Genomic DNA, 12,127 nt, shown 5'->3' on the forward strand with positions numbered 1-12,127 from the left:
CATAGGTCATGAAAACTTCATGAGTTATATGTCTCTAATAAATACAAAACTATGATACTCTTACACAAAAATTGTCATGATCATAGTTGGCGCATGGAACCAATAATAGCAAGGCTGTTGTAAGAACATACGCTCCCATGCAGGCATCAAACTTTGAAGTGTCTTACCATCACTGCTCTACTCATGCTATTTCGGTCCTGGTTCTTGATGCCTTAAAGTGAAGTATAAGAAATCTCTATTAGTTGACACCCAATAACCATGTTGCAGAGTCAGTACTGAAGGCCCTTTGGAATGCTTCTTTTACTGGAACTGAACTTCTAGGATTAGTATCCGACCAGTGGAAGGATATGGGATGGCAAGGGAAAGATCCATCTACAGATTTCAGGTCTTTCATCCCTTCTTCATTCAAACATTTGCTGTTTAGCAAAACATTCATTTGATAAAATATGTAATCATATGTTCTGTTGGACTTACAGGGGTGGTGGTTTTATATCTTTGGAGAAGTTACTGTATTTCTCTAGCAACTATACAGTGAGTATTGTATTTCTCTAGCAACTATACAGTGAGTACAAATTACTAGACCCCAACCGCTTGTTCACATTCATCTCAACATTTATGTAATGCTGGATTTTTCAGTGAAACTCTGCCTCCATACCTCTTGTGGCAATTGAACATCCAATGATCCATTGATAATTTATTAAACAGAGAAAAGATCGATATCCAGCTATGTTGCACTATATAGTCAGAAAAAAATTTAAAATGCAGTTACTACCACTACATTGAACTATTTTTTTTTTCAAATTGGGTCCCTAATTCAGCTCTGAGCCTCTTTCTCTGCAGAAATCCTTCCAGGAGCTCCTTTGTAAGAAGAATGGTGATAGATTATTGTGGACATATCTCTTCGTTGTAGGCGGTGTAAATATTACATTCATGTTGATTCAGATGCCTTGATCTTTAAGCTGATTTGTGTGTGAATTGGAGAATTTACTGTATTTCTCTAGCAAATATACAGTGTGTACAAATTACTACCAACTGCTTGTTCACATTCATCTCAACATTTATGTAATGCTGGATTTTTGAGCGAACTGCCTCCATACCTCTTGTGGCAATTGAACATCCAATGACCCATTGATAATTTACTAAACAGAGAAAAGGTCGATATCTAGCTATGTGGCACAATATAGTCAGAAAAATAAAATAAAATGCAGTTACTACCACTACATTGAACTAAATCTTTTCAAATTGGGTCCCTAATTCAGCTCAGTGAGCCTCTTTCTTTGCAGAAAACCTTACAGGAGCTCCTTTGTAAGAAGAATGGTGATAGATTATTGTGGACATATCTCTTCGTTGTGACAATAGGTGCCAGGAACATAGGCTGGCTCAGAATTCTATATGTGTCTATGCTGACACTGACACTTAGGTTCGGCTTGCTGAATTTTGGCTGAAAACACTGTTCTGACTGAAATGTTGTGAGAGAAAAATACTGTTCCGGCTGAAAAAAGAAGCCGAACAAGCTAGATATGGGGTAAGCCGAACAGGGCCTAGTTGTTGATTTTTTATGGCTGATTTGCAGTCTTTACAGGGTACAAGCAGCCCACTCATTATCATGTTCAGTGGGGGCTATAACAATTTGCTGCTGATGGTGACAATTTATACTGTATTTGTTTAAAAGTTACATTTTTTTAACAGTTGTAATCTCCTTAACTTTCAGTTGAATAATTTGTTTATTCCTTTTGCACTATTTCTGAGTATGGTTGCAGTTACTTAGATCAAATTCAATTTTTTTTAATGAACTGTGCACCGAATATGTGTTTTGAAATTAACACGGTGACTTCAATTCTACTTTGGTAGCTTTTACATGATGTAATGGGGGAGGACAATAATGATAAAGAGTTCTAAAAAATGACATTACTGTTCCAATGATGTTTATAATTTTTTTCTTAGACACGTGCGTGTCAGCACGTGCATGGCCACTAGTGTGTGTGTGTATATATATATATATAAAGTGTGTACATAGTGCAGAGAGCTCCCGATCTATGCTGGGTCTGGGGCTGGGGAAAGGTGTCAGTGGCACGCTTTACCCACGCCTGTGCAATGCGAAGAGACCGCGACTCGAACCCGGAACCTTCCGGTCACAGGCGGTAAGACTCTGCCGCTTGCACCAGGCCCACCCTTTCACTAGTGTGTGTGTGTGTGTGTATATATATATATATATATATATATATATATATATATATATATATATATATATATATATATATATATATATATATATATATAGAACTACTATTCTGTAGCTGGCCATAGAATAACTTATTCTGTAGCCACTTTGAGTTACGATAATTACTATGTTAATTTACGAGATTTACAGGGTTTACTATAACGTTATGGTAAATATTCCCATGTGTTATAGTAACTCAACTATCCTAAATTCCATGACGAATCTAGTGATACTTATTTAGTACTATAAATATTGATATCTTTTATATAAATTTGATTAAACTTAAGACAATTTGACTCAGTACTATTCTGTAATTTCATTCGATTCTCTTCCGGACGGAACATACACCTCAACAATATACATACATATATGTACAAATTTAGGATAGATGTTACTAATTGCGCAGCGTTAGATTCTTGGAGGTAGATTTTTTGTGCGGCATGTACAAACGTGCAGTGTAGCAGTACGTACGTAGAAATATAATAACTGCAGGACGGAAGCCATCATCGCCTTGTGGGACCCAGCGGGGGAGCGATCGAGCTACTAGCTTGTAGCTAGCTGCGCTAGGCGGCGTTGCCGAGGTTCTCGAAGCTCCAATCCCGGCGCATGCCGACGCTGCGACGGAGCCGCGGGCCCTGGATAAGCTGCGACACCTTCAACTCATCCACCGTCGACTTGCACTTGCGCACCATCTTCTTGTTATTACTCCTGATGCTGCTCCCGCTGCTGCTGTTGCTGTCGCTCCTCATCGTGGTCGCGGTGGCGCCGTCGTCGTCCTTGTCGTCCTTGCCGTTATTGGAATCATCCTCGCCATCCTCTGCTTCTTCGTCATCGACGGTTGCTAGCGTCCGCAGCGGCGCGTACCGCGGCTGCCCCAGGCCGTCGGAAGCCACGCCACGCTGCAGCGCCGTGCAGCAGGTGGCCGTGTGCGGCTGCGGGACGTCGTAGGGGTCCACCGCGTCTCCGGCGACGACGACGACCCCGCGGCGGGGCACTTGCAGGCTGGTCAGGTGCGACGATAGGTTGCTCATTCTCCGACGATGTTGTTGGATAATCAATAATCTCCTTATTGTTCACTGCTCTCTCCGATGTTTTAATCAATAAGCATGGCACCAGAAATCAAGCAGAGCCCAGGCTAATTTTGGATCAACTCCTTTTCTTGGCATCCCACCAAAAGTGCTAGATCTTAAATAGACATCCTTAAAATAGCTAGGTGCTGTTTTCAATGCAATAAAGGTGATATGTGCTATGAAAAAAAACAAAGTATAAATAAAATTTGACCCATTTTTAAACGTGCAATGGCTTTTGCACTGTTGTCATACATGTACAGTAGCTTCATTCCACTAAAAATGCTAGCTCCTAAATGTAGTGCCACTTCAAGAGCCTCTTTATATCTTTTCTAATCGATAGGAATAGAAATTTTGGTAAAAAAATTATCCTGCAACAGTTTTTTAATTAGTCTCCAAATATTGCCATAATCTATTTTAGATTTCTCACTAACAAAAGATGGAGGGCGGAAATGCTCTCTAGATTGCGCACAAGATATAGAAAATTTGTTGGAGAATGAAAAAACACATAGAGAACAATTTTTATTTAATTGGCTCTTTAAGAGCAACTCCAAGAGACTCTTATATACTTCTTATTCGATAGGAATAGAGATTTTGGTGAAAAAAACACTCTTCAACAGTTTCTCTAAATATTAATATCCTCTATTCTTAATTTCTCACTAGCCAAAAATAGAGAGCAGAGATGACTCTTTAGAGTGTGCACGAGATATAGAGAAGTTGTTGGAGTGTGAAAAGATATAGAGAATCATTTTTGTTCAAATAGCTTTCAAAAAGATGATTTAGAAAGTGAGTTTAAAAAAAATCTTGAAGATGCTCTAAATGATGATTTAGAAAGTGAGTTTAAAAAGACACTTGGAGATGCTCTCAATGATGATTTAGGGAACTAATTTAAAAATGACTCTCGGAGATGCTCATAAAATAAGAAATTAAAGAGGTGGGAAACATAATAGCTTTTATCCCACCGAAAGTGCTAGCTCCTAAATATAGACACCCTAAAATAGTTAGTTATATGAAGTTTTCAGTTTAATACAGGCGTGATGATTGTTTGCTAAGAAAAAAAAAACTCTATAGCAAATAGAATTGGACCCATATCAAAACGCACAATGGCTTTGGCAGTAGCTAGTTTCATGCGTTTGTGGGTTCTTTTCCATGGAGATGGAGGCATGTGAAGCAATGGATGGACCGTCATGAGCAGGAGCAGTTTACTTTTGTCAAGCGGCGCACAAGGGTAAGGATTGGAAACGGGGGAGCTGCCTGGTTTTTTCTGCAGCGGTAATGCTCCTCGTACGGCGTCAACCAGCTCGCGTCGCCTGTTTGCAATGTGCGCTTGCGCCCTGCTCGTGAAATAGTGTCCACGCCGCCCCCGCCCGCGTTGCGCCCGTTCGCTCTGCGCACTGCACGTCCTTGCTCATGGGATGGACCCTGCCCTCACCTGCACTCGCGCCTCCCATCGCGGCTACGCTCTATCCTCCTACCATGGCCCTTTCCGAGGTCCGTGCCGCCAACGACATCCACATCGACGGCCTCCGCGCCACTTCGTAGCATTAAGCTTCACGCCGGTATCGAGCTCCGTGTCGACACGGACCTCCATTTTCATCAAGCAGCAAGTAGATGTTGTGTTTGAAAGCGCATGTTGCAAGAGTCTGTTTCAAATGTTTCAGAAGTATATTGCAAGTGTTTCGTATGGATGTTGCGAAAATAGATCGTGATGTTACATATGTTGCAATGGTTATACACATATGTTAAGCTTTTGTTCCAGATGTTTCATCTTTTTTTTAGACATATGTTGTAAGTGCATTTATTTAGATGTTACATATGTTTCACACATACGTTTATACATATTTTATATATATGTTGCGTATTTTTTGCAATGGTTTTCTAGGTGTTTTTGTAAGTGTTTTAGATACATGTATCAAATATTTTATTTATCTGTTTTTATATGTATATTATAAGTGTTGCATCTTAATATTTTAAAAATAGATCGATTGTTACATCTCAGCTGATCTTCTGTTGCCTCGCTTTGATGTCTCCTCTTCCTCCTGGCGTCGGTTGGACGTCCGCCGCCTCCTCTCTTCTCTATACTAGTTACGTTCGGGGTGGCGTGGATCCCACGTGGACGCGTGACACGGCGTGGAAATAGTACTACAGGCGCGTCTTGATGTCCGGGCAAGCAGAGCGTTCACCGGCTCACCGCTGCAGGGTGCAACTAGGCGACAGGCTGACAATCCTGCCCGTTCCTCTTCCTCAGCGTCCATCGTGGCCGTACATCATATCAGGCTGAGCCTCCCGCGCTCGCGCCGCAGCCGCCGCCTCTCTCGCCGCTATTCCGCCTGCCGTGGGCCGCTGCATCAGGGCCTGGTGGCCTCCGGCGGCCGCATCCAAATTCCCCCTCCCGTAGATAAGCCTCTAGCAATCAGTCGAGCGGGCGCGGGACGCGGTGGCGGGGGAGACCACGTGCGAGGCTGCGCTGGCGAGGAGCTGTCCTGTCCAGCGGGGCAGTGCGCGAGGCGAGTCAAGAGGCGCAGGGCACGGCGGCGGCCATCACGTTCGAGGCGCGTGCAGGTAATGCCCGTCCTCTCCCCAAGTTAAGAGTCGCTGGCCTGTCATGGCCGTCGCCATCGACGTCCCCTCGTGCATCCAGCTCCTCCGCTCCTGCGGCGCGGCCGCCGGCCGGCAGCTCCACCAGCTTCTCCTCAAATCCGGCCACGTCCCCTCCTCCTTCCCACCCACCAACTCCGTCCTCCTCATGTACGTGCGCGGTTCTCCGCTTAACTCCCGCGACGCCCGCCGCCTGTTCGACGAAATGCCCACGAAGAACTGCTTCTCCTACAACTCGCTCATCACCGCCCTCTTTAAGTCCGGAGACCACCGCGCGGCGCTCCGCGTGTTCCGCTCCATGCCTGACAGGAACACCTTCTCCTGGAATGCGGTGATAACTGGCTTGGCTGGTGCTGGGGATCTTGACACTGCGTGCGAGCTGCTTGAAGAAATGCCCGTGAAGGATGCTGTGGCTTGCCACGCTGTCTTGCATAGGTTTGTCCGCTGTGGCCGAGTGGATGAGGCATTTGCTCTGCTCAAGAGGATAGGTTCGCAGTGCAATTCCGATGTGATCTCGCCATGGAATGACCCCTTTGTGCTTACCACAGTGGTTGGTGCTTGTGCTGATCGGATGAAGTATGAGATTGGGAGGCAAGCTCACGCCCGGTTGGTGGTTGCCAAGACAGAAATCGATTCGGTATTGGCTTGCGCATTGATTGACATGTATTGCAAGTGTGGGGATTTGGACTCTGCTCGCCTTGTTCTTGATAGATTAAAACATGTGGATGAATTTTCTCTGTCCGCACTGGTCTATGGCTATGCATCTTGTGGACAGTTGCACAAGGCGTTATGCCTTTTTGACAAGGTGGAGAACCCCAGCATTGCTCTATGGAATTCTCTTATCAGTGGCTGTGTCCCTGCCTATCATGGATATAGTGCTTTTGTTCTTTTTGTCAGGATGTTGCGGTCAGACATGTTGCCTAATTCTTCAATTTATGCCATTCTTCTGAATATGTGTGGCTTTTTAGGCATGCTGAAGCCTGGGCAGCAGACGCATGCTTGTGCTTTAAAGAGTGGAGCTGTCAATGACTTGATAGCAGCAAGTGCTCTCATTGACTTCTACTCGAAATGTAGCCGCTGGGCAGATGCCTGCCAAGCTTTCGGTGAACTTAGGCATCATGACACCATTGTGCTCAACTCAATGATCACTGTATACTCAAACTGTGGCCAAATAGATGATGCTAGAAGAGTTTTTTATATGATCCCTTGCAAGAGTGTCATCTCATGGAATTCTATGATTGTTGGGTTCAGCCAAAACGGGCATGCTCTTGATGCAATGGAGCTGTTCTGTGAGATGCACCGGCTTGGTTTGCAGCTTAACAATGTAGCTATATCCAGTGTTCTGAGTGCATTAGGCAGCATCTGCTCTATAAGTTTTGGGGAGCAGATTTTTGGTCTTGCTATTGCACTTGGCCTGCAGTCTGACCATATTGTAGCATCCTCGCTCATTGACCTGTACTGCAAATGTGGCAACTTGGCCAATGGATGCAGGATCTTCAGTGGTATTGATAATCCAGACGAAGTCTTGTGGAACTCAATGCTTATAGGTTATGCTTTTAACGGGTATGGACTTGAGGCACTGAAACTTCTAAATTTAATGCAAAGTAGGGGTCTGAAGCCAAGTGAACGGACATTTGTTTGTGTCCTTTCTGCATGCTGCCATTCTGGGCTTGTGGAAGAGGGACTGAGATGGTTTTACCGGATGAAGGAAGATTTTAGCGTGAGTCCATCAGCTGAGCATTATGCGTGTGTGACTGACCTGTTGGTCCGAGCAGGTCGACTGGATGAAGCAGTTGAGTTCATAGAGAACATGCCTTTCAAAGCTGATTCAATTAGTTGGACTTCTATTATTGGAGCATGCAAAGCCCAGGGCAATGAGGCTCTGTTGCACAAGGTTGCAAACAAACTGATGGAAACAGAAGTGTCACCGCATTCTAGTTTGTATGTGCAGCTGTCAAGCACACTCGCAGCTCTTGGGGATTGGGACAAATCAGCAGAGATTAGGAGTATGATGCATGACAGAAGAATTTCGAAGAACGCTGGCTGCAGTTGGATTGACAGGGCATAGAGGAAATTGCCAATGTCACCTCCCACAGGCATCCCGGTCCCTTTCCTCTGGGCCCTTCCCTATTGGCTTTGGTTTCTTCGATTTGTCTTCTGCTAATCAGGAAGTGGTAACAAATAACGATCCTGTTATATGTGCTTTTCATCATAGCTTTCTATGTGACCTTTTGCTTCTTTTTATTCATTTTGTTATGTTGCAGTGACATACGAGTTACTAAACTTTCAGAGGTACATTACCCCTCCCGCTGATCTCACCTTCCGTTACTGACCTGGTCTAGTCTAAGTTGATCTAAAACCAATCACCAGCTTTGGCAGCACAACTTTCAGAGGTACATTACCAGCTTTGGACATATCATATTGTATCATTTCTAAGTTGATCTAAAACCAATCACCAGTACTCGTATTTTGTTTAGATAGCCATCTAGACATGGTCAGAACTTTAAAAGAATTATCTGTTTGCATTCAGAAAATCTGTAGATCTGAAGAAAAGTAACGAAGATCTCTGAAGTTGAACAAAGAACCTGGTCTAGACCAGGTTAGCTGTACTTTGAAGAGCACTCTTTTCATTTTGGTGGACCCAGCAAATGCTAACTATGGATGTTCTCCATCGTTTTTCCTTTGGTCTTTTAGCTGGACCATAGTAGTTCGACAAGGATTGGAAATTATGTTACATCTCTAATTATTTGCTTGCAATTGTACTGTCATAATTTTGAGCATGTACTTTTTCTATCATATTTTATTACAGTGAAATTATACTATTAACTTTCAAAATTATTTCTGCAATCTGCGTAGGAGAGGAAACAGAATATCTTACGAGCAACACAGATAGAACCTACCCAGCTGCCTGGAGTTCTGTATAGTCGAACTGTTACCAGATAGTGGCCTATATGATGGTATTAATGCAATGATGAAGTGTACTGCTGGGTACTGATGGATATCACAATACAACTTCATTCCGAGGATGTTATGGTCGGCAAGACGTATGAACGTCGAGCCAGGGACCAACGTGCCTGAGCACGGGCACCATCGGCCAGGGGCCAAGGTTCCAGACTTGGTCAGCTATCAGTTTGTTTAGATTTGATTTGGTTACAAGTTTCCTTAATTCTAGCGTCAGCTTGTTGGGTCAGATTGTATAAGAGTCAAACGTTGCAACTTAATAAGATTAGCCTGGGATTGTGTCATCTTGACACCCTTGGGCGCCTAGCACCCTAACCCTATCTCTCTCTACCCCCTCGCTTCCTCCAGCGCAGCCACGGCGCCTCGCCGCCGCCAGCGCCAGAGTCAGCCCCTCCACTCTCCTCCGTACGCATTACGTAGCAAGACCAGGCGCCATACCAACCTGGTATCAGCTCCATCGCTGCCCATGGAGTCCCCCGCTTCCACCACTGCTCCATCGCCGTCGATCCCACCCGCATCCACCACCAGCCCCACGTCGGGCGTGTCGCTGCCCCTGGTGAACACGACGCCACCCGCGTCGCCGCCCACCCTGGCCTCGATCGCTGAGATGTTGGCCAGCATGCAACTTCAGATGACCGCCATGAACAACCACCTAGCGGATTAGGGAGCGCGCCTTTCGGCCCTCAACGACAGACCGCCGTTCCCTCACTTCGGCTTGCCAGGGTTTGGGGGCGTCCCTCGCCTGCCCGCGTCCTCCTCACCGGTGATCACGGAGATCGCGGCCGCCACTGCGGACTCCTCCGCCTTGGCACCGGTGGCACCGTCCATGCCGTTGTCCCTCCCGGCGCCACCACATCCCCAGCACCCGGCCGCGGCCCTGCCGGGTTACCACCAGGCGCCAACGCCACCGCCCGGGGGGTGCCGATCACTCAGATCAGGTTTCCGCACTCCCCGTCGCCAATTCCAGGGTTCGGGGCCGTGGCTCCTATGCCGCTCCCGGCCTCCGCTCACATGGCCCCATCACAATTGTACCCGCTGCCGCCATCGGAAGGGGAGTCTGCCGTTGTGCCGAAGTACCACAAGATCACCTTCGACACGTACGATGGCCGCGATGATCCCCTGGGGTGGCTCAACAAATGCGAGCAGTTCTTCCGCGAACAGCTCACTCGGGAGGTCGACAAGGTGTGGATGGCCTCATATCACCTGAAGGGAGTCGCCCAGCAGTTGTACCTTGTACTGGAGACCGACATCGGTCGTCCAACGTGGCCGGATTTCCGTCGATACTGCCTGCAGCGCTTCGGCCCTGCCCTCAACACCAACCACCTGGCCGACCTAGCCAGGCTGCCGTTCGGCACCAACGTGGACGCATACATGGAGGCGTTCCAGGCCAGGGCAGCGCACGCGGGGGACCTCACCACGCTGCAGCGCGCCAAGCTCTTCACAGGTGGCCTCCCTGACTACATTCGGGTGGATGTTGAGCTGCACCAGCCCCAGAACCTTCAGCACGCCATGTATTTGGCTCGAGCCTTCGAACGTCGCAACGCGCCACAGCGTCCGGCCCTTCCCGCTCCCTAGCGGGCCGCACGTCGCCCGGGGGGCGCTCCGTCGACCATGCCAGCTTCCGCGCTGGGAACCATGGCCGACTCCACCAAGGCATTCAAGCGGCTCACACCCGAGGAGATGGCGGAACGCCGAAAGCTCGGCCTCTGCTACAATTGCGACGAGCCGTTCGCTCGTGGGCACAAATGTGCCCGTTTGTTCTACATGGAGGCTCCCGATTACATCGTGGAGGAGCCGGAGGAACAAGACGGAGACGCTACACCGGGCCGGATTACTGTAGCCCCTACCGGTGCCATCGCATGTGTGGGCGGACATCTCCCTCGACTTCATAGAAGCCCTGCCCAAGGTCCATGGCAAGAGCGTTCTGCTCACGGTGGTGGACAGGTTCTCGAAGTACGCTCATTTTATTCCACTCGGCCACCCGTACACAGCCTCGTCGGTGGCCCGCGCCTTCTTCCAGGACATCGTTCGGCTACACGGCTTCCCGGAGTCCATCGTCAGCGACCGTGATCCGGTGTTCACGGGTCATGTGTGGCGCGACCTCTTCCGTCACGCCGGCGTCAAGCTCCGCATGAGTTCTGCGTTCCACCCGCAGACAGATGGGTAGTCCGAAGCTGTCAACAAGACCATTACCATGTATCTCCGGTGTCTGACAGGTGATCGCCCGCGTGACTGGCTGGATTGGCTACCATGGGCTGAGTTTTCCTACAACTCAGCCTACCACACGACGCTCTAGACCTCCCCGTTCTAGGTGGTGTACGGTTGGCCGCCCCCGGACTTGCTGCCCTACGCCCCGGGACAGGCGCGCACGGAGGCGGTGGACACCCTGTTCGCCAACCGGGAGGAGTTCCTTGAGGAGGTGCGTGCTCGTCTTCTCCAAGCTCAAGAGCACGCCCGCAGGTTCTACGACGCCAACCACCGCGAGCTCGAGTTCGCCGTCGGTGATTGGGTGCTCCTTCGGATGCTCCACCGCCACACGAAGAATCTGGTACCTGGTAGCCGGGGCAAGCTGGCGCCCAAGTACGCCGGCCCGTTCCAGGTGACCGGCCGCATCGTCTTCAGCTTCCCGAGGGCGCACGCATCCACGACGTCTTCCATGTACATCGGCGAGGTGGCCTATCGTCTTCAGCTTCCCGAGGGCGCACGCATCCACGACGTCTTCCATGTCGGCGTCCTGAAGCCATTCAGGGGTACACCGCCCTCCAGTGCGCCGGTCCTGCCTCCTCTTCGCCACGGTCGACCGCTGCAGCGGCCGGAACGCGTCCTCCGCTTAGAACTTCGCCGCGGCGTGTGGCACGTCCTCATCGAATGGGCGGGCATGCCGGTGTCAGAAGCAACTTGGGAGCCGGTACCGGCGTTTCGCGAAGCCCATCCCTCCTTCCAGCTCGAGGACGAGCTGTTTCCCGAGGGGGGGAGAGATGTTATGGTCGGCAAGACGTATGAACGTCGAGCCAGGGACCAACGTGCCTGAGCACGGGCACCATCGGCCAGGGGCCAAGGTTCCAGACTTGGTCAGCTATCAGTTTGTTTAGATTTGATTTGGTTACAAGTTTCCTTAATTCTAGCGTCAGGTTGTTGGGTCAGATTGTATAAGAGTCAAACGTTGCAACTTAATAAGATTAGCCTGGGATTGTGTCATCTTGACACCCTTGGGCGCCTGGCACCCTAACCCTATCTCTCTCTACCTCCTCGCTTCCTCCAGCGCAGCCACGGCGCCTCG

General features: G+C 48.6%; 4 protein-coding genes across 7 annotated transcripts; 3 read left to right on the forward strand and 1 right to left on the reverse strand.

Moving 5' to 3' along the window:
* Positions 1-2,568: 2,568 nt before the first annotated feature.
* Positions 2,569-3,264, reverse strand: LOC136526864 (uncharacterized). Its single transcript, XM_066519436.1, has one exon. The coding sequence runs from the start codon at positions 3,250-3,252 to the stop codon at positions 2,785-2,787; it is 468 nt and encodes a 155-aa protein (XP_066375533.1). The 5' UTR covers positions 3,253-3,264; the 3' UTR covers positions 2,569-2,784.
* Positions 3,265-5,580: 2,316 nt separating this feature from the next.
* LOC136529027 (putative pentatricopeptide repeat-containing protein At1g77010, mitochondrial) lies at positions 5,581-9,457 on the forward strand. 4 transcript variants are annotated; one of them, XM_066522055.1, is made up of 3 exons: positions 5,581-8,279; positions 8,417-8,485; positions 8,743-9,457. In XM_066522055.1, the coding sequence occupies exon 1, from the start codon at positions 5,894-5,896 to the stop codon at positions 7,952-7,954; it is 2,061 nt and encodes a 686-aa protein (XP_066378152.1). In that variant the 5' UTR covers positions 5,581-5,893; the 3' UTR covers positions 7,955-8,279; positions 8,417-8,485; positions 8,743-9,457. The 4 variants fall into 4 exon arrangements, with proteins under 4 accessions (XP_066378152.1, XP_066378151.1, XP_066378153.1 ...); XM_066522054.1 differs by lacking the exon at positions 8,743-9,457 and having other exon boundaries at positions 5,581-8,060; positions 8,151-8,279; positions 8,417-8,666; XM_066522056.1 differs by lacking the exon at positions 8,743-9,457 and having other exon boundaries at positions 5,581-8,060; positions 8,177-8,279; positions 8,417-8,666.
* A 377-nt stretch (positions 9,458-9,834) lies between these two features.
* On the forward strand, positions 9,835-10,422 carry LOC136525569 (uncharacterized). The gene has a single exon (XM_066518512.1). It carries the CDS (start codon positions 9,835-9,837, stop codon positions 10,420-10,422), a length of 588 nt encoding a protein of 195 aa, XP_066374609.1.
* A 60-nt stretch (positions 10,423-10,482) lies between these two features.
* LOC136525570 (uncharacterized) lies at positions 10,483-11,878 on the forward strand. Its single transcript, XM_066518513.1, has 3 exons — positions 10,483-10,600; positions 10,740-10,936; positions 11,159-11,878. The coding sequence occupies exons 1-3, from the start codon at positions 10,483-10,485 to the stop codon at positions 11,876-11,878; spliced, it is 1,035 nt and encodes a 344-aa protein (XP_066374610.1).
* Positions 11,879-12,127: the final 249 nt, after the last annotated feature.

The sequence above is a fragment of the Miscanthus floridulus genome, chromosome 19, assembly GCF_019320115.1.
Source record: "Miscanthus floridulus cultivar M001 chromosome 19, ASM1932011v1, whole genome shotgun sequence".
NCBI lineage: Eukaryota > Viridiplantae > Streptophyta > Magnoliopsida > Poales > Poaceae > Miscanthus > Miscanthus floridulus.